Raw genomic sequence first — 21,678 nt, 5'->3', positions numbered from 1 at the left:
CTTAGGGTTTTGTATGAACCAGGTCACTGGCTGTTTCCCTCTTAATCGGAGCCCGTGAAAGAGCCCTGCTTTCCTTCCATGAAGGATTTCTGACTCTTGGGGGTTAGACTCGATGGCCTTGTAGGCCCCTTCCAACCCTACTACTCTATGATTCTATGACTCCCCTTTCCTGTTCATCATCCTCTTGTGCTTTTCCAACAGCAGACGCTGCTGGACATATTCACTGGGGTGAAGCTGTACTTGCCTCCTTCAGTGGAGGGCTTCAGCAAAATTAGGCGATACTTCGTAGCGTACGACGGAGACCTGGTCCGAGAGTTTGACACTGCCTCAGCGACACACGTGATGGGGGATGTAGAAGAGAACCCGGCTGCAAAGCAGGTCTCCCCTGACTGGATCTGGGAATGTATTCGGAAAAGGAGGCTGGTCACCCCTTGCTAGCTCACGTTTGGTCTCGTGCGAAGGCACAGGAAGAGCTCGTCCGTTAACTAGTCCTAGAGCAACTTCCAAGGACTCCTGAACAATGTATTTTTTAAATAATCAACACCTTCTGGAATGAAATTAGTACCTACACACAACCAACGTGGAGAGCGATTGCCATGGAGATCAACTTCATCACAGCTGCTGGGTTGTTTTCCTGTTCACATTTTTATGAATAAATGGGACAACACTCCTGCAAAAACCACCGCCCAGTATGATGTCTGGGCCACTCCAGAACAAGTATCAAGTATTACACAGTCCTGAGCTAGGTGTGGTGCTGCTCGTCACTTGGACGTGGAGCCTTGAGCCGTTACTGGCTATCAAGCGTTCGTTGCTGTTAAAAACAACCAGGTTGGCATTGAGTCAACGTTTGTGTGTTTGCCTCACAAGAGACTTTTGATGCTCAATCCCATCAGGAGGTTATCCCTTGCCTGCATTCATGTGCTTTTTAAAACTCACCTGCATGCAAACATCTAGTTCGGAGCGGTTACAAAGCTGCCCCACTCTTGCAATTTTGTGCAATAGGTGAGTGGCCAACGGCACTAGTGAAATCCAGGCTTCAGTGGGGGCTGCTACCGCATTCTGGGAATAGGTGATATTAGAGCACGGCTTTCCATCTCAAGGGGCAAAAAACCATTACGGCAGGGACCAAAGGCAGAGCTGCCTCTGCTTGGAGGATGTATTATTGCAACCAGCTTCAGTCTGCATGCAAATCTATGTTAACCAGTTGCAAGCTGATACCACAGGCTGATGTGAAGTGGGAAATGGGGTAGAGAGAAGTGGTCTGATTGGGGAACTGTAGGTACAGAACACTGACAGGGAAATAGCAAGCGGTATCGGTGCAGCCTGCATTCTTATGGCCTGAACAACACTGAGAACGCCCATGTGTCAGGCGGGAGCACAAGCCTTTGTTCTGCCCTAGTTTGGACAGTGTTGAGGAGCAGGGGATTTTCTTCTCTTCCCTTTCTCAATAAACAGGCTCCCAGACCAAGCCATGCAAGGAATAGCCTCCAGTTTCCCTAGAGCAGGGGTGGGGAACCTCTTTCAGCCAGAGGGCCAAATTCGATTTCGGAGAAGTTCCTGGGGCCTGTTTCAGTGGCGGATGGCACCAAAAATACAGAAAATACCAGGAAATTCCTGCCAGTAACTAGGAGACACTTCAGCCTTTTAGAATGGGAGGGGGGCCACAAAAGCCAGGAAACCACCAAACATTTGGCGTCCCTCTCTGGGGAACCCTGGAGGACTGGATTGGGACCCCAGGGCCGAGGTTCCTTGCCCCTGCTCTAGAGGAACAAATCCAATCACAGGGGAGGAAGCACTGTATTGCACACCTCTAGACCAGTGCAGCTTAGAGGAGCCCATTTGAACTAGTGCATTAGCTCACACATGAGGTGGGAGGGGGGCTACCTCTGATCTTTGAGAAGGAAGTGGTTCAGATAAGGAATGAGCAGGTCTCAAGCAGTGCAACCGCTCTGTAGTTTCATAGTTTGGGGCAGGGTGTGCTGAAATGAGCGCAGTTCCAAGGCATAGAAATGCAACAGTCGTTTCCTAGAATCTCTAATACCATCCCAGACGATGTGGGCACTGCATGATCCCCAACGTGCCAAATGCTATCTCATAGCCAAGAACCTACCGCTGACAGGAAGCATATTCTCCATCGGAAAAACAACAGGAGCCCGTTTCAAAACACATTTCCATTTTATTACAAAATTATAAAGCAGGACTCTGTGCCAGTGAGGCCTGTCGAACTACAATTTTCTCACAGATGGTATTTACTTCCGTGCTGAACAAACAGGCCTACATTGCTATATAAAAATAATATACGTTTTCAGAAGAACTTATTCTCCACAGCATAGTGCAGCAGCAGCTTCCTATCAGTCATGAACCAGCATCACGCTGTAGAGGGGGTTTCACTTTGCCAGATTATCTGATCATAAACACACAGAACATCGAACTTTGCAACCAAGCCCGGAGGGGGTGCTTAATCATAAAACCAAATGAGGTTCACATCTTGCGACTTGTTACTGAGATGGAGCGAAGCTACTTGAATTACCAGTGCTTGGATGATGATTCTCACACATACACACCCCACAGCACAATCATTTTCTCGCTATAGCCAAGTTTGCTTCCTAGAGTTTATTGCGTAACATGAATAGCCCCTGTTAAGTATATTAATGCACTTAACTGGTCATGGGTAGATTTGCATATTTTCCTTCTTTGGTTATCTAACACCTATTCTCCCCACCGCCACCACACCCCCAAATTTCTCACCAGTAACTTTCCTTTATCCCTGATTAATACATTTTTTAAAGTGGTTTCTCAAGCTGCAGTTAAGTATGGACGTGACCATAATTTTCCTGCTAAGTTACCATATGTCAGCCTTACCCAACCAGGTCCCCTCCAGATGTGTTAGACCACAACTCCCAGAATCCCTCAGCCAGGTTGGGGAAGTCTGCCATATTAACCTGGCCTATATACTCGCAGACATTGGAGTGCCCAGAGCTGGAGTGTGAACTTAAGATCAGAGAATTTTGCAAAAGCTCTTCCCAAGAAGAGGAGGAGAAAGTTAAAAGACCAAAGGGAAGTGGCTCAAGTAAGATATTCTCTCACTTTGGGGCAAGAATTGGACATCGGAGGTTTCCAAATCTCAATCTTTTTAAAAGTGATTTTCACATTGTTTTGTTACATCTCGTGGCTGAGACGTGGCTCCTTTTTTCCTCCCGCTGGAGGCACCAATGTGGGTCATAAAAACGTTTCCTGTATGTGAGCGATGCGGCAGCAGGCAACCAAGGCTGTTCATTGGCTTGGAATCTCTCCAAAGCGGAACGCTTTTTACTGTCCCCCAAACCGGTAAGCCAGCTCAAGTTAGAGACACGTGCAGGGAGAGAAGGTGCCTGCCAAGTGGCACGAAGAGCAGTGATGACAAACAAGCCAAGGTGGAACAGAAGCTACCTGAAAACAAGGATTGGGGGGGGGGGGGTTGTTTCCCCACCAAATTATAGTCCCCCTAGGACAGGCACCTTGGGCTGGAAGATGCCCACAGTCAAGTTCGAGGCTAGCCAAGCCTTCTTCCCAAGCCTTCCCAAACGTAGCTGACTGTGGGGTTATGGGAATTATAGTCTAACACATCTGGAGGCCAATGGGTTTGGGAAGAAGGCTGGCCTAGATCTTTGGAAATACTACAAGGGTATGCGCACTAGTTTCTGAAAAGGTTTTTCTTTGGGTGCTTCAAATTTGTCTCCGTGACTATCGGGGGGCACGAGGAGAAGGGCTTGCTGTCACAACCGGAATGTGGTCTACAGCTTCCCAACTATCCCCAGGCCAGCAGCAAGACTGTCTCCACAACCCCAGCCAATCTCTATGTTCCCTGAGCTCATCTCACTATATACACACACCCTCACACACACACTCACGCACACATCTAAGGGTTTAAGGCAGGTGAAGGCCTCCTCAAGCAGCATGAGGCATTCAATAATTTAGAAAGTGGAAGGTGTTCAACTGAGAAGGCCACAAGGTCCCACTGAGAGTTCAGACACGACTGTGAAGGAAGCAGCTGAAAGGGAAGTACCACGGTGCTTACGGCTCTGGAACCACGTGGGAGAGTGCAGCAGAAGCAGGCTTCTTGACGTGGCCCTGGGAGAATGAGGTGTGTAAACAAGCAGAGCAACTCCCCTAGACAGCTCCAAGCCATCGTCAGGAGATGCTGATAAGCTACTCCACAGTGACTGGTGCAGAGGCCAGCTTTTGTTCACAGGTCGGGAAAGGTCACTTATTTTGTCATCTCCAGACACTCCCTTCCAAGAGCGAGGTTCAGTCCAAGGTTCACAGGAAGGTATGAACTACAGACTGACGGCTCTGGGGAGGACCGCTCCAAGGCAGATCTCTGTGGAGAACGCACGGACCCCTCCAGGAGCCTCAGCTACCGTTGGCAAAGCCCTCTCTCTAGCCACATGCATCCCAAAAAAGCAGTCGTTGGTCTCCTGGAGAGGACTGCCTGGACATTGGTTCTTCCAGGTTGGACATCGCAGTAAGCCAGGGTTCCAGAGGATCCTGGCTTATCAGGGTCAAGCAAGCGTGCTTGTGCCCGCAGCCTGATTGTCCCTGCTTGGCTGCTTCTGCCAGTGCAGAGTGCCCAACAAGCCACACTCTCTCCATCCGACACATCTTTATGGTGACATCTGACTAGAGATTCTGGCTTGTCTCTCCCCAAACAAGCCAGAACTGTAAGCCAACAAACCATGGCTTATGACTCTGAAATAGAGTCATAAGCCACAGTTCGTTGGGTTATGACTCTTGTCTCTACAGAGGCAAGCTAGAATTTCCAGCTCAGACATCACAACAAACAAGGTATGGAAAGCATGGCTGGCTGGGGGGTGCTGGGAGTTGTAGTCCAACACATCTAGAGGGCAGCAGGTTGAGAAAGGCTGGTTTAGCCATTCCCAATAAGCCAAGCTTCCCAGAAACCTTGGCTTCTTGCAATGCCTCAACAGGCCCAAGGAGAAATCACAGCAGAGAGAATCACTGGTGACCAACTTATCACAAAACAATAAAGCAAAGAGCGTCATATGCCCTAGGCAGATTCTAATGCAGCACTTTATGATCGCACAACGGCCGTTCACAGAGTACAAAGGTATGTCAGAACGGGTGGTTTTCTTTACTGTGCCCATGACAAATTGCACAAGAGAGATCCAGCACAAACGCAAGGGGTTCTCCTGTGACAGAAAAAGGCAAGGCTAACCAGTTCTTGCGCAACTCCCCAAAGGCCGCTGCACTTGCTGGCAAAAGAAGAGTCACACAAAACATTACACCGGGAACGTGGCACGGAGATACCCGTGCGCGAGAAACCCCACTAAATTTCTCCTTCACAGGTGCAAATCAACTCCCAGCCCCGCCTTGCATCGACGGCAGGTGCCATCGTAGATGTTCTGACGAGGCGACTCTGGAGTTAGATTTACTCCATATGGGAGTCTCTAAGGCAGTGGAATGGGTGACCTTCAGCCTGAGTTTCAAGGCGAACTAATAAACCAAGTTTTTTTAAAAAAAATTAAATTAAACACCTTCATACAGAACAAGTCCCGGAAATATAAAATAAAAAAATCAAAGTCCCTGTAAAAGGCCTCAGAATGTTTAAGAGAAAGGAGAACTGATAGCAGCCACTCTCTCTTCCTCTTTAGACCAACTTGTTTATTCACTCCAGAGGGGAAGAGCCTCAGTGTCTGGGAAAAGTCTTGATGCCCAGTCGCAAGCAGACAAGAGAAAGGCAGAGCCTGTTGCTTTCTAGATCTATGGAGGACTTCCAGCTCTCCAGGCACTGTGGTAGAATGCACAGTATCACGCAAGGCGCACCGCCAGTCGCAGCTCAGTCCTCCATCCCGTGTCTCGCCTGGCACCCGTGGGCTTCTTGGGAATGGCAGCTGGATAGCTGGGATGGGTGCTCCCCAGGTCACAGTGAATGAGTCTTCTAAGGCAAACATCTGCCCTGCTTCAGGTGCCCTTAAGTTCTGAAGACGTGGACAGCTCGGATCACGTACTGGCGGCAGATGGGGCACTCGTTCATGCGCTTGCCACACTTGGTGCAGGTGACCATGTGGCCACACTCCAGCAGGACACAGTCGATGACAGAGTCCATGCAGATCTTGCAGAGGTTCTCCTCCGAGCCAGGGAGCGTGGCATTCCCAGGCGGAGCTAGAACAACAAGAGAAGGCCCTGAGTAGACAACTCGAAGAAAGGCCCATCTCTTGAGTGGACAGCTCAAAGGGCACCTTGCCGGGTGCAGAACCTCTTTCAGCAAGAGGGCCGAATTCTATGGTGGAGAAGCTCTCGGGGGCCACATTCCAGTGGTGGGCAGGGCAGAAGGCAAAAGGGATGGGGGAAGGGCAAAAATACCAGCCTATTGCAACTTCAAGCTCTTCCGGCCAGTAACTAAGCCCAAGGAGAGGCATTTTCCCCTTTCAGAATGGGGGGAAAACTGCACAAATGCCAGGAAACCACAAAATGAATGGCATGCTGGATTTGGCCTGTGGGCCTGAGGTTCAACGGTCCTGCAGTATACCTCTGATGGCCGAAACAGACATTAACATGGGAGATTCACAGCGGAGTCTCGTGCCATTTAAAAAGAAATGGGGGGGGGGGGGTTTTTGTCAGATTTTGATTGGCACCAGGGAGGGAAGAGGGTGCTTTAGCCACTTCCCCTGGTCAAAACAACACCCCACTGCGGCTAAAATACAGATACCCACCTTTTTTGCCTCTAGGGCAAATAGCAGCTTCTGGGGATGGGGTGGATTTCAGTTGGGGAAAATGTCATGGGAGGAAGTAATTAACACTCTCGCGCGCGCACTCCCTCCCCTAGTTTGGTCTCAACTTCCAGAAGGTAGAAGACCTGCCTCAAGTTCAATTTCAGAGAAGCTCTCAGGGGATGCAGTCCAGTGGGTGAGCAGGGCCAAAGGCAAAGTAGGAGGCCCGCAAAATACCCCCAAACCAACCCCGGTATACCGTAGCTTCAAGCTCTCACTGCCAGTAACTCAGCCTTAAGAGAGGCATGTCAACCTCTCAGAACGGGAGAAAGATGGCGCAAAACCCGGGAACCCACCACACAAACAGTGGTTTGGGGAAATTTGGTGGGGGCAGCAGAAGGGGTGTGGCCACCTGAGGAACACCACAGGGCCAGATTAGTTGCCCACCCCTGTTCTAAGACAACCTCTGGAGCCTGTGTAGAGGGCTGATTTCACATCACCTGCCTTTCATTCCTCTGCTGGAGGCATTATGGGGTGGGTGGGTGGGGGGTTTATACTAGAATCAGTCATTCAGACCATTCATGAGCAAGTTTCTTTAAGGACAGAGGTCATGCCACGACGTCGTGGAGATTTATGACTGGTCACTTTCCAGAAGTGAAAGCAAGGCCAAAAAAAAAAAGGACTCCCCCCACAAAATAACTCTGCAGTCTACCATTTTGATTAAAGAGGAACTGCTTACCGGTTTGATCATCTGTGTCGGAAACTAAAACACAAAAGAAGAAATCCATGAGTGTGCTGAGATCTCCCGCCACAGGACTCGAGATACATTAACAGAACCATGACCATCATGCCCTCACCCCCCACCCCACAACATCAGCTTTAGGGAGGGAGGGGGAGAAGGCCGAAAAATTACTTCCCAGGAGAGGAACCAGGCTTGCAAAATGGCTTTTGAAACTTGGAGAGGGGGAGGCCATACTGCCGGAATGCATCTTAAGCCCTTTTCTATTCTGCTCTGGGGGAAAGCACTGGGGTGGGGAAGCACTGGGAGCCCCAAACACACCCTGATTTGTCCCAAATCCAGCACTCCCTTACAGACAATTCAAGGGGTCAGTTTGGCCTCGAGGAACACCCAAGTGCCTCAGGTCCCCACGCGTCAAAGGACCTGCCTCTTCTCTATGTTCCACTGTGATCTTAAAGGCCAAAGAATCCCTCTTATTGCCACAGTTACTGGACTATCAAAGTACCAACTGAAAGCCTATTATTAGTTTCAGCCACCTTACCCAGCTGCTGGAGGTCCTTCTCTTTGTAAAGGCGGGTCACCCTCTCCATCAGCTCCCACTTCTCGCAACAGCCCTTGTAGTTGACAAAGTTACGCGCCAGGATCTCCTTCAGCTGCCTCACCGACAGGGCGTCGATGTCTCCCATGCTCGTCAGGTCAGAGAGGGAGGCCCTCCGTCCCGCAACCAGGTTATCCTCCGAGTCGGTGGACTGGAACGGAGCACGTTGGGGGGTGAGTGGCAACGCTGCAGCCCAGCCTTCCCCCGAGCTGGTGCCCTGCAGATGTGCTGGATTACAGCTCCCCTCATTCCCATCAGCACGGCTTGGGGGAAGGCTGCCATAGCCTGACTTACTATCGCAATCGCCCCTCTCAAAACGCTACCTACGACGGCATCTCCGGCACGTGCTCCGGTTTATATTTCACAGCACCTACGCTACAATATGCCTCTTCGGGTGCGGCCGCAGCTGCACTAGCTACCCAGACGGTCACAGAAGGGTGTTTTGTCAAGGATGCGAGGGTCCTGGGACTTCCGAGCATCCGGAGACACAAGCAGATACTCCACCCGCAAAGCCTTTCTGGCCTTGGCACAGCGGCCTTTATCAATGGGTTCGTCCCTTTGCATGAACGAGGATACAGAAGGTGGACGGGGCACTGCTTTTTTGACAGCTCGGCCGCTCTCGTTAAAAATAATGAATCGGGAATAACCCCCCCTCCCCCCTCCCCCCCCCCAAGCTGGCTGTGGCAAGAGCAACACAGAATGTTTGGCGGAGGGGAATGAAGCTACAAGAGTGAGCCAACCATTTTTGGTTAAATCCAACATTATTACAGGAGTAGTCTTTCGCTAATGCAATCAGAGTTCAGGCAGACGGGAAGGCAGAATTTGATTCACTGGTGATGTCCATTCCCCTGGTGGAAGGACACCACTGGGTACAACCCACTTGTTCCATACAAGCAAAATTGGATGATATTCTATCATGAGATGGGTTTATGTACGTGCATGTAACACTCACACACCCCTGGCTGGGGCATGCTGGGAGGTGTAGTCCGAAACACCTGGAGGGCACCACCTAGAGATGGCTGCCCCACATCAACTCGCTGGGCAACACCCCGCAGCCCACCTACCTGTGTCTCTTCATCGATCTGCGTTTCCACTGCATTCTCGACTTCCGCCATGTCGTCCTGGCTCGATAAGACATGCCCATTTGCCTGAGAGGAAGACATGCTGCTGAGTCCCCAGAAAATCCAGAAGGGGTGAGGGGCAGAGAGTCGAGTGGGCCTTCTCAGGTCCCTCTTGTACTCTTCAAGGATGACCAGGAGAATGCCAAAAGAACAACGAGAGGCAGGCAGGGAAAACCACCGGCTCAACAGAACAGCTCCCACCTAGGCTGCCGCAGCAACCCCTCACCTTTTTGCTGGCTAAGCCACGTTAGGACCGCCTGGGCTGGAGTAGTAAGGCCCTCGGGTGGTGTCTCCAAGGAAGCAGAGCCAAGCCAGTCATGATTGGGCTGCAGAAAGCCACCAGGAGACGGCGCTGTGCAGCTCCTGGCCTGGCTCTGCTCTGCTGCCCTTCCATTGTGACGTGGCACGACATCACGGAGAATGCCAGGCAGACTCTGGCTCTTTGTGACACAGCCGCTGCCCACCCAAGAGCATGCCCCATCTCTGGAGGGGGGAGAACTTTCCAGCCTGGCACCTGCAGGGAGGGCAAGGGGTCCTCAGCCCCACCTTTCCCCTCCCATTTGGAGACTGCAGACAAAAGCGCCAAGCCAAGACACCACACAGCTGCATGAGCACAGCCAGGGGGAAAAACTGCCACGGGGTGGCACAAGGTGGGTAGAGGAAGAACACAGGAAGCTGCTGTAGACCAAGTTGGGCCACAGATCCATATAGGTCAGGATTGCCAGTACTGGCTGGCAGCAATGGCTCTCCAGGATCTCAGACAGGGCTGTTTTCCCGCCCAACCAGGAGATACCTGGGTTTGAACCTGGGCCGTCTCCATGCAAATTGTGTGTTCCACAACTGAGCTATGGCCCTTCCTCTAAAGAAAAAGTAAGGTATCAATCCTCATGGCTCTGAATAATGGGCAATTTAAATTAGGAACCTAGGAAGCTGCCTGCCTTCTACTGAGTCAGACCACGGGTCCATCTAGCCCAGCATTGCTGACACTGACTGGCAGCAATGGATTTCCAGGGGTTCACGCAGGACATTTTCCAGCCCTACCTGGAGATGCCACCAGGGATTGAAGCTGGGACCTCGTAAGATTCTAGTCCTCATGGTTGGGAATTAAGGGCTGATTGAAATGGGAACTTAAGAAGCTGCCTAATCCTTAGTCAGACCCCGCCTTGGTCCATCTAGCCCAGCGCTGTCGACACTGACTGGCAGCAACGACTCTCCAGGGTTTCAGGCAGGAATTTTTGCAACCCTACCTGGAGATGGCAGGGGCTGACCCAGGGACCCTTTGCATGCAAAGCAGGTGCTTACTGAGCCACGGCCCCTCAGAAGGGATTCCAACTACTACTTTGCAGGGAGGGGGGAGAGAAATCCACAGAGGGTTCAAGGCACGTTGCTTTGGGCATTGTCCGATGGCAGTGGGGAGAGGAAGGCAACTCATTTAATAGTGGATGTAGCATCCAGCCCTCTCTCCCCTGGCTGAATTCTGCACTGCGGTAACCCCAAGTCCTGCCACCTAGTTACACAAATCCGAACACAAATTCAACATTCTTCATGCTGCCTGCAAGGGGGGGCAGGGTGGGAGCCAGACAGTCAAGGAAGCCTGTGGGGCTTGGAGGCTCCACTCCCAGACCTTTCCCTATGCAAGAAATCCTCATGATCTCTAAAACCTTAATAGCTAGACATTTATTTACAGGGAGGGGGGAAACGCTACAGTTCTTACAGTGCTCAGGTCAGTACAGGATGCCAGATGATATAGTTAGAATCAAATTACATACAGAGGCCACACACCGGATCAGAGCAGTGGGGGTGGGGGAGGAGAGTCGTCCCTTCCTGACCTTAATCTGCTCTCTCAGAGCTGCTAGTAGCCCCAACTAGGAGGAGAAGGATCTGCCGTTTTTCCCCAGTAGTCCAAAGAGTTGCGGGGAGAGATTTAGATCAGGGAAAGAGTAGGGGAGGTCAGACAAACCCGCACCCAGCACTGCTACTCAGACCCAGCTTGAAAGTGGAGACAAAAACTTCAGGAGATCCCATCATGGATCTGCGGCATAATTGGATCCACGCTCTTATACTATCCAAGCGTCTCGGCTATTGGAGTACGGGCCACAGACGTTGAGTGGGGGGCTGCGTGAGAAACCTAGAAGTCGGGAGGGGAGGTTAAGTACATGCAAGAGGGAGGGAGAGATTAAACAGAAAGCTTCAGCTGCTGCGCAGCTCCAGCACTCTGCCAGGAGGCGCGTGCACAAAAACAGAATAGTCGCTTCGTACGCATCCGCTCTGGTCAGCCTTCTAAGCAAAGTTCAGAAAGCTGCGCAGCCCACATGAGAACCCAAGGAAGCCCTATACGCTGCTCCATCCAGTCCAGTATGGTCCAGCCCAGCCTTCCCAGCCCCATGCCCTCCAAGGGTTTCAGACGTCAGCTCCCGTCAGTGCCTCCAATGGTCAGGAAGGCTGGGAGTTGCCGTCCAAAACATCTGTGTGGCACCAGGTTAGGGAAGGCTGGGCTAGCCTGACAGTGACTGGCATTAGCCAGCTGTGCACAAGAACCCTTTTTAGCTGTGCAGATGCCAGGAGAGTGAACTTTGCACATAAAGTCTGCGCTCTTATCACCAAGCTTCAGCCCCTGCCGACACCATAGATTCTTGTGCGGTCCATGACTTTGTAGCCCCTGTGTATTACCTGGCCCTCCTGGGGTCCCCTTAAACCCCGCCTATCAGATGGCAGGTTTCCCAGCTTTTGCTGGTTTTCCCCCTTTCCCAAGGGCTGAAATGCCTCTTCTAAGGTTTACCTACTGGCAGTGAGCACTTCAAGTGAAAATATGGTGGTCCTTCTGGCCCCATCCCTTTTCGCCTTTGGCCCCGCCCATGGCTGGAATGCGGCCCCTGAGAGCTCCTCCAAAATGGAATTCGGCCCTCGGGGCTGAAAGAGATTCAGCTCCCCCAAGATACAGGCACCGGGGGGGGCGGGCGGTTCAGATGCCGTCGTACAACAGCAGCTGCAAGAGCACATGCAGCCACGAAGCCTCCCGCTGCACACAATGGGGACGCTGCCAAGTCACCCAAGAGCGCAACGGTGCTCGCTTACTGGGGCGGGGCAAATACCTGCGGCTGCGGCTCAGTCTGCAAGGCAGGCTCCGGAGGGGCCCACTCCGGAGGGTAGTCCAGCGAGGCAGGCGAACATTGCTCCTGGGCAGCGGAGACAGGTGTCAAGGGGGGGACCTGGGTAGTCCAGTCCCCTTGGGGGCCGGCAGGCTGCTGGCCAATGATCAAGCACACCAGCTCGTCCTTCTCACGGCACAGCTCCGTGGAGATCTCCCGGAGCTCCAGGTAGTCCCGCAGGTCCTTCACCTTCATCTTGATCAGCTCCTCCCGCTGGAAGGCCGTGGCACGGAAGCGTGTGCAGAGGTGGCAGAGGCAGAGGCTGCTGTCCTCGGGCTGGTGTGAACAGGCCAGGCAGAAGTTCTTTTTGCAGTCCAAGCAGATGCGCTGCCCGGGGAGGGGAGAGGGAGAAGCGTCAGGTGGAGAAAGACACACCATTCGTACCGTCTCAAAAGAGCCGGGCAACGGCCATCTGGACCTGGGGCTGGTAGGTCCCCATGTGTCTGCAGTCACCTGTCTGGATGCACACCAGGCTCGCTGCCTCTCCGGATCTTAAGTTTCTCTCTTCTTTTTAAAGGACGCAATCCTATACCTGTTTAGGCAGAAAAAAGTCCTACAACTCCAACATGGCTGGCTGGGGAATGCTGGGAGCAGTAGGACTTTTTTTCCTGCCTAAACAGGTATAGAATTGTACCCATAATTAATTTTTTAAAACAGGGAGAATGGCAAGCTGTAAAGGGAAGCGCTGCCCTCCAGTGCTGTCTGTGTTTTGGAGCTCAGACGCCAACTCTCTGCCTTAGGAGAGGCATTTCCACCTTTTACAATGAGGGAAATCACAAAAGCCGGGAAACCACCAAAAATTGGCCATTGAGGGGAAATCGGGGGAGGGAGCACATCTGGGGAACTCCAGAGCTGTTTCAGACCACTTGACAGATTTTTTTAAATCACACGAGGCTAATTAGCTTGCCAATGCCATGATGCCTGTGTTACCACCAACTGTTTTGTGGCTGGGTGGCCACGGTTAATAAATGTAATTGTTACTGCCTTCCTCAACCAGGTGCCCTCCCTGCACAGCCAGTTGTAGTCCAACACATCTGGACACCAGGTTGGGAACGGCAGGTCTGTACTTTCTGCACTCCGTTTCCCTCTGACCTCACTGTTTACCATCTCCCCCAACCATGTGTAAACTCAGGGAAGGCTTCACGCTTCTGATTAATTAAATGGCTGAGACCCTTCCTCCCCTGCTGGACCAGACTGAGGGCCTATCTCAACAAGCATCCCGTTTCTCCACAGCCCACAAGCAGGGAAGGAAGGGCTGTGGCTCCATGGCAGAGCCCCTGCTTTGCGTCCTGAAGGTCCCAGGTTCAATCCCCGGCAGCATCTCCAGGTAGGGCTGGAAAACCTCCTACCCTGAAACCTGGACAGCTGCTGCTTGTCAGTCAGTCCAGTCAATACTGGACTAAATGGACCAATGCACTGACTTGGTATAAAGGCCAGGCTACCTGAAGGATCATCTCCTTCCATGCCCAGGACCCTAAGATCAGCTCCAGGAGCCCTTCTCCAGGAGCCCCTGCCAGAGAAAGTGAGGTTGATGGCTACTACTAAGAGGGCCTTTTCTACTGTGGCACCCCAGTTGTGGAATGTGCTTCCCAGAGAGGTTTGTCTGGCACCTACATTGTGCTCGTTTCAGCACCAGGGGAAGACCTTTTTATTCTCCCAGGCATTTCAGTTTTTCAGTTTGTTCTTATCTGGTATTGTATTTTAATTTGTTTGGCACTGCTTCTGTTTGGTTATTTTTATACTGTAGTTTTACACTTTTATATTGTACTTTATCATCTGTATTTTATTGTCTAGTCTATGATTTTAATTGTTGTGAACTGCCCAGAGAGCTTCAGCTACTGGGTGCGATAAAAATGTAATAAATAAACAAATATAAATAAATATAAATATATAAAGGCAGCTTCCTTGGTTCCTATGACACGAGGGCAACAACTCTCTCCTGCTGTTTCCCAGCAACCCATATTGAGAGGAATGCTGCCTCTGATCCTGGTAGTAGCATATAGCCACGAGGGCCAAGTACAGAGGGCCAGGCCAAGGAAAAATAATTAAGGGGGCCCAGCGCAGGTATCAGAAGTGGGCCCTGACAGCAGCCACGCGCACATACGCACACACAGCACCCGAAGGTTATGCGCCTGTCTCAGCGTTCCGCTCGCCATCTTTTGCCTGGGAATTTGCCACAGATCAAATCCTTGCCGAGAAACTAAACGCTTGGACTCCCGCCACCTCTCAGAAAGCCTTCCCAGAAAAACACTTTGGGAGAAGCTCCCCAATGAAACAGACTTCCTCGGGCAAAGGATGTTGTCGATTCATCTTGCTCTCTGGGACACAGACGGCTTTGGCAAGCTTGAGCGCGCGAAAGCTAAGTGCATGTATAAGACAAGGATAAATAGAAAAACCAGACTGCGGGGAACAGAGGCTTCTGCCACAGACTCCTTCATGACAGAGAGAGGAACAAAAATTGGGAGATAAGAAGATGGTGAGAGAATAGCTGGGGGGGGGTCTTTTTTTGTTGTTTAAAGCCTTTAGACAACTGGCTCTATTTTTATTGGCAGCCTTGTGTGTTTCGCTTGTCCTGGGGGCATGCTGGCAGCAAGGGCATCTGCAAATGGGCTCTCTCGCCCTTTCAACACAGGCCCCCTGCTGTTATAGGGCTCCAGTCTGCCAGCCAAAACACTCCAGTGTTAGAGATGGCCCTGTCCTAAGATGGCCATTTCAGACAATGGGTCAGGATGCCATTATAAATGGCAAACTGGGAGACAAGTCTGTCCAGCAAGTCACAATCCATCCGGAATGATGGGAGATGCAGTCCAAACACAGCTAGAGGGCACCAGCTTGTGGAAGGCGGCTCTAATCACTACATCACACTCATCCATCAGCCAGAGAACTGCACCCCCGCCTCCCTGGATAAACATCATGGCAAGGGGGAGCCCAACAGGACCCCAGACATTGGCTAGAGAAGAACCGCTGCAGGGAGCTTGTTTTGCCTTTCCCTGTCAGACAGAACACCTGTAAGAACATTGAAATGGAGAGGTGGTGCCTTAGTTTTGCTTTCTTCTCCTGCTCCCTCCCAATCCTTTTTCCTTTTGTGTCGTGTCTCTTAGATTGCGAGCCAGAGGGCAGGGGCTGTCTCATTATTAATCTTTGTATGCTGCTCTGGGAGCCTTTGTTGGGCTGAAGAGTGGGATAAAACTGCTGTAAACAACAGCAAATCACACCAGCTTTCAAGAGGACCAAGGGTGGTAGCAGCAGCAGCAGGCAGCAGCAGATGGGCCTTCTCCAGTCATTAGAAGCAGAGATGTTACAGGAAGCCAGATTCCGGCTGAACATCAGGAGAAACTTCCTGACTGTTAGAGCAATGCGACAATGGAGCCAATTCCCTAGGGAGGCGGGGGGCTCTCCCACACTGGAGGCACTCAAGACGAGGCTGGACAGCCATCCGCCAGGGATGCTCTGACTTGGATTCCTGCACTGAGCAGGGCGTTGGACTCGATGGTCTCATAGGCGCTTTCCAACCCTACTATGATTCTACGTCCTCACCTTCCCCTGTCACTCAGATGGACTTGGTGTTTTTTTGGGAAGAGAACCAAGTGAGCTGTGCTCGAGAAGTGCAGGAGGCAGTAAGCAGAGGCAGCCAGCCACCCCGCTCCTCCAGGAGTTGCCCCACCGCTTCAGGGGGCTGGGTGCTCTCAAGGATGGCAGAGCAGGAGACAAGGATCAGGGTGACAAGACACAAGGCCAGGATGTTCCCCACATGTGCCTCGCTGAAATGGATGGAAGCTCCTCGGCTCCAGCAGGGCTCTATTTGCGTGTCCTAACCATGGCATTATTCTGTTTGATGCTTAGGGCTTTGTTGATGGCTTTTAAACTTATTGGAACCGCCCAGAGGACATTGTGGGTTGGGTGGTATATAAATGATGTAAGTAACTAAGAAAAGGGCTTTGGCCAGCCCTGGGCTGACCCCCCATCAATCCTGAGCACACAGTCCATTCAAAAACTATTACATCTATTAAAATAGAAGAACCGCTCCTGTGGATCATTCCAGGTGATCCACTATCCTGTCTCCCCAAGTAGCCAACCAGCTGCTTTTAGGAAGCCCCCAGTCAGGACACGAAGGCGATGGCCTACTCCTGCTCTTGCCCCCAGCCGCACCACAGGTTTGTCCGAGGCCATTCCCATTTTGGTCTCTTTCTCGGAAACCCCTCACATGGCTCCTTGCCTCCTTCACTAGCCCCGGCGACATTTGCATCGAGCTGGCCATGTAGAAGTGCGGTCTCACTATGGGGGTTCTGGCACTTCCTTGCGTCCAGACTGGTCCCGGCACACATTGCAAATTTTTCATGAGCCCTGATCGCCATCATCACGATGCGCTGGTACCGAGCGCTGTGCACTCGCGGCTGACGGCGGGCGAGCTCCCGCTCAGGCGCACTGCTGCTCACCACTCACCTTGAGGGAGGAGCTGCTAAAACGGGCCCCGCAGGCTTTGCAGCTCTGCTCAGAACCAGTGGGAGAAGGGAAGGAGCTGTAGCCGGCGTTGGCGTAGGCTCGTGTCCCCGGCTGCGGCCGATGCTGTATCTCCTCGGGCTGTCCGTTCAGGCAAAACCAGTTGCAACATGTTGCCCACATGATAACTGGGGGGGAAACAAATAACGCTATGGTCAGTCCAGCAGGTAGAGAAAGCCAGTTCCTTCGAGCGGAGAGAACAGTTTGGGGAGGGGAGCTCGGGCACGGCATAATTTGAAAGACAACCCTCCCTACACATCCTTCCCTCCACCCTATTTCGCAGCGTCTCTTCTTCCCCACCTCTCCCCTCTTTTGTTTGTTTGCAGGTTTCTCCTTCCGCACGCTTTCGCTTTTTCCGTTGCTGGTAGGGAAAGAAGAGCTGGGGGATGAAAAAATGCTCAGTTTTAACACTTGCCTTAAAACCTGTGATTTTGGAGTAATAGAATCATAGAATAGTAGGGTTGGAAGGGGCCTATAAGACCATCAAGTCCAACTCCCTGCTCAGTGCAGGAATTCAAGTCACAGCATCCCTGACAGATGGCTGTCCAGCTTTGCCTTGAACGCCTCCAGGGTGGGAGAGCCCACCACCTCCCTAGGGAATTGGTTCCATTGTCATACTGCTCTAACAGTCAGGAAGTTCTTCTTGATGTTCAGCCGGAATCTGGCTTCCTGTCACTTCAGCCCATTATTCCGTGTCCTGCACTCTGGGATGATCGAGAAGAGATCCTGGCCTTCCTCTCTGGGACAACCTTTCAAGGACTTGAAGAGTGCTATCATGTCTCCCCACAGTCTTCTCTTCTCAAGGCTAAACATGCCCAGTTTTTCAGTCTCTCCTCATAGGGCTTTGTTTCCAGTCCCTTGATCAATAGAGCAGCCTTCCCCAACCTGGTGCTCTCCCAATAGGTTGGACTGCAACTCCCATCATTCCCAGCCAGCATGGTCTGCTGATCATGTACTCCTGCATTGTAATTTGTACAAAGGCTGCTTCTTCCTCTACTAAGAACTCTCCTGAGATGATCTTCTGAAGATCTGGTATTGGTCTGCTTAAGGGATGATTTGCCCTATATTACTGAGAGAGCTGCAATTTTTTTAAACTTCAATGCAGATAAGGAGAAAAAAATATGTTGGCCTCCTTTCAACCCCCTTTTTAAAAATCTATTTGTTCTTATCTAGCTGTATTTGTTCTTTGTACTTAAATTCTTGTAGGTCTGTGACTGTAATAAATAAGTAAATCATTCATTCATTGGGTCTGCTGGCTAGTGCTTGATGGGAGCTGTAAGCCAAAACATTGGGCACAGGGGGGGGGGGTACAAATTGCCTAGCCCTGGACTGGAGGAAAAACAGAAAGAAGAGGGATGTCCAAATATATAATTTGCAAGGGTGGGTGGTCTCCTAGGATTCTTGGGTGGGGAGGATGTGGCCATCTCCAGAAATTACTAGAAGCAGCAGATACAGGTAATGACCAACAAACAGGAAGCTAGGTCCATATACTCTCACAGGTATATAGTAAAGTGGGTAAGAATTTGAGCAACGCATTCAGAGGTTCCTGGTTCAAGTCTCGTGACAACTCACCAGGTTGGCCTGAGCTGTTACTGAACTCTGTCTCCGTATGAAATACCATCCTACCTTACACAGTTGTTGCAGAGATGATTGCAATAGCACATGCCAAGTGCCGTAAGCATTGAGCATTCCACCCATATGATTATGACATTTTTAAAAGACAGGACAGTCAAGTTATCCAGCTGTACCTACATGTTGCAACAGTTATGGGGGAAGGTTCAGGGATCCCGCTCCCCTTTGGGCAAGACAAAGGTAAAGAGGCTCCACAGACCCCAAGCAGGCCTGCCTCCTCCTTCCAGGCATCGCTGTCATTTCAGCCCTCATTCCAACAGTAAGACGGCTGCCAAGTCCTTCCTTATGAAGGATAAACTGATGAGAGGCGCTGACAGACCTGGCAAGTGCTACTGCTGAGACAGTTGCTTCCTACAGCTCACTGGGGGGGTGAATAAATTACAGTGCCACGTCAGCTCCATCAACACCACCAAGAGCGATGAAAGAAAACAGAAGGCTGGGAGGCTCCGCCGGACACGAGGAAGCAGAACGACCCTTGAACAAGTGGAGGGCCAGACCGTTAGGTCACTGCTGGGTCCTGCCATTGGCACAGGGCATTGGCACTTGGGCGCTCTGGATTATGAAGCTGGAGCCCTCCACGATGGGCTACAGAAGAGAAACTTCTAGAACTAGTGACCTCCTTAGCCCAGCTCCAGCAAGCAACTGTAGGCTAGAACATCCCGCTTCCTCCCTTCAGCCTCCACCACGGCAAAACAGCACTAGTCAGCGCAGCTGTCCCCGACCTGGCGCCCTCCAGATGTGCCGGCTTGCTGGCTGGGAGTGATGGGAGTTGCAGTCCGACACATCTGGAAGGTGCCAGGTTGGAGAAGGCTGAACTGGCAAACCTGGGTTGTCTTCCAGGTGTACACTCAAGCGGGGGCCACAGGCAATTGCTGTTCCCAGGCAGGCATACTTGCCTGCAAACGCAGTTTGGTGCCTCCACACTCTACTGTTTTAAAGTACGCACCTAAAAAAAAGCCAGCATGTGAACCAGCTCACAACACCTCCATCTCCTGCTGTACCCTTTTTGCACACACACACATTATTGATGAAGAATAAGGCTATCAATGGCTACTAGTCCTCACAGTATAGTCCTGAGGGCTATACGCTACCTCCAGTGTCAAAGGCAGTCTGCCTATGTACACCAGTTGATGGGGAACATGGGCGGGAGGGTGCTGTTGCAGTCGTGTCCTGCTTGTGGGTTTCCCGTGGGCAGCTGGTTGGCCACTGTGTGATCAGACTGCTGGACTAGATGGACCCTTGGTCTGATCCAGCAGGGTGCTTCTGATGTTCATATAAGGTGATTCCACAGAAGGGGGGGGGGGATTCCATATTACTTCTGCCAATTTTTTAAAATAAAGAGTACAATATACTGATCTGATAAGCTAGTGCCTCTCAGCCCCTCACACACACACACCTTCCTTTGAAACCTTCACCCCACCCAAAATTTGACCTTATGTATCTGAAACCACCTCCATTTACCTGCTTTTGCACCTGCTACACTGCCCCGGCTACTGGCTGTTTCTCTTGAGCATCCACCTAGACTGAAAGAACTGCCGAGCCCCTGGGGTGAGGCACTTTCGCCTATCGGACATCCCTACCCAACCATATTTTGGACATGTCAGTCCTGCTCCAGCATCCCCTCTCCTGTGCCCCATCTGCCTCCCCTCCAAGTGCTACTTCCAGCCCACCCTGCAAGCCATTTCTGGGTTAACCATCTGTTTTGCAACACTCAACCATTTTGGTTGCAAGTCCAAAAGCCGCATTTGAAGAACCACACAATGCTTTGCAAATGTACACAAACATCTGTTTTTGTGGACAAGGCCTACAAGAGCAGTCAGAGAGATGAATGCTTCAGAAAAGGGGTATGCTTAATTTCCACTGGCTGATGCATCTTTATTCCATTTATATGTTATTTTATTTTTATTACATTTAGATCCCTCCTTTTTCCCTCTTGCAAGGAACCCAAAGCGGTTTACAGGGTTCTCCTTCTCCCTGTTTTATCCTCATGACAACCCTGTGAGGTAGGTTAGGCGGAGAGTCAGTGTCTGGCCCCGAGTTACCCAGTGAGCTTCATTGCCAAGTGAAGCATTAGGCACAAGTGAAAGTTAAGGCTATTGCTATTCTGAATTCAGGAAAGTATTTGCACCAGGAAAAAGTCACCGTAAAAAAGGTCAGATGACTCACACAGCACAGCACAGCAAGATGGCAGTCAGGCTAGAAATGGCTACAAGATCAAACCCTGAACCCTGCGCAGAGGCTCAAGAAGTTCAGAAAAAACAAATCCACCGAGGCTATTCCTCCGTTTAACTCAGCCCAGCAGTTAGCCACTTGCCCAAGGCAAGGCAATCACTCCCGGGCAAGCAGTGTGCTAGATCCACTGTCCACCCCGCCCCAGCGGCACAAATCATTCTCGTAGAAATAGATCACTAAAATATAACGAACAGAATATAACTGCTGGGTTGGGTGGATCTTGTATAACCCTTTTCCTTGCCGGGGGGGGGGGGGGGGCGGGAGGGGAATCATCTGATAGCTGTGACAGGAGCAACAGCCCCTTGCTCCCTGCCCTGAAGGAAATCAAGGTGGCACACACACCTGGCACATCTGGAAACAAGTCACCCCCACGATGCTCTCCTTCCATCCTCTCCTTCCCCACTCAGCCACATGACTTCACTCAGGCGTGGGCAGAAAGTAGATGGCTAGTGTTCTGGGCTTCAACTCCCAGAAGCCCCTGCCAGCGTGGCCAAGGGCCAGGAACGGCGGGAGATGAAATCCAAAACATCAGATCTACTTTCTGCCCACCCCTGGCCTAGCTGAGCCTTCCCCACCATGTGCCCTCCAGATGTGTTGGGCTCAACAGCATGGCCACGGGTGGTTGGAGAAGGGTGAGCTACCTCCCAGTCTGGCCGTGGGATGCGATCGAGGGGATTTCAAACAGGAACCAGCGAGACCGGGCAGTGTCGTCGCATGGTCATGGGTCTATTTATTTATTTATTTGTTACATTTCTACACCGCCCAATAGCCGAAGCTCTCTAGACTTCGATCCAACTCGATATAAGGCAGTTTCATGAACTCCACAGCCAAGGCTGAGGGTCACTCCGAACACAATACAAAAGAAGCGTGCACGTGGAGCGACTTCCTGACTAGCTTTCATGCCATCGGAATACAGAAATGCCTCCAAGACAGGGTCAAGGAGAAAAGGTGCAGACGAACAACTAAAACCCACATTCCCGCCACGTAGCGCTCACTC

The 21,678-nt window shown here is 51.4% G+C and overlaps 2 protein-coding genes across 8 annotated transcripts in view; one reads left to right on the top strand and one right to left on the bottom strand.

Annotated features, from left to right (window-relative positions):
• LIG3 (DNA ligase 3) overlaps window positions 1–3,006 on the top strand; it is a 40,237-nt gene extending 37,231 nt beyond the window's left edge. For 3 of the 5 annotated variants that reach the window (XR_014786147.1, XM_084822858.1, XM_084822860.1), the window contains one exon: window positions 205–3,006. Coding sequence is in view for 4 of the 5 variants with exons in the window: in XM_084822858.1 (XP_084678984.1) it covers window positions 205–438 (234 nt within the window). In the remaining variant the exon portion in view is untranslated. Of the gene's footprint in view, window positions 1–201 lie in introns of all 5 variants that reach the window. The other 2 variants (XM_084822856.1, XM_084822857.1) reach the window with 1 other exon arrangement.
• RFFL (ring finger and FYVE like domain containing E3 ubiquitin protein ligase) overlaps window positions 2,157–21,678 on the bottom strand; it is a 37,229-nt gene continuing 17,707 nt past the window's right edge. For 2 of the 3 annotated variants that reach the window (XM_084822863.1, XM_084822861.1), the window contains exons 2-7: window positions 16,761–16,945; window positions 12,261–12,644; window positions 9,112–9,195; window positions 7,991–8,198; window positions 7,450–7,473; window positions 2,157–6,162 (exon numbers count right to left, since the gene is read on the bottom strand). In XM_084822863.1, the coding sequence (XP_084678989.1) occupies window positions 5,972–6,162; window positions 7,450–7,473; window positions 7,991–8,198; window positions 9,112–9,195; window positions 12,261–12,644; window positions 16,761–16,940 (1,071 nt within the window). In that variant the 5' untranslated portion in view covers window positions 16,941–16,945 and the 3' untranslated portion in view covers window positions 2,157–5,971. Of the gene's footprint in view, window positions 6,163–7,449; window positions 7,474–7,990; window positions 8,199–9,111; window positions 9,196–12,260; window positions 12,645–16,760; window positions 16,946–17,117; window positions 17,197–21,678 lie in introns of all 3 variants that reach the window. The other variant, XM_084822862.1, reaches the window with a different exon arrangement.

Source organism: Heloderma suspectum, chromosome 16 (assembly GCF_057233095.1).
Source record: "Heloderma suspectum isolate Gila_16-S chromosome 16, 16-S_ref, whole genome shotgun sequence".
Taxonomy (NCBI): Eukaryota; Metazoa; Chordata; class Lepidosauria; order Squamata; family Helodermatidae; genus Heloderma; species Heloderma suspectum.
Note: the sequence above shows the minus strand (reverse complement) of the source record. Positions and strands in the feature narration are given on the sequence as shown.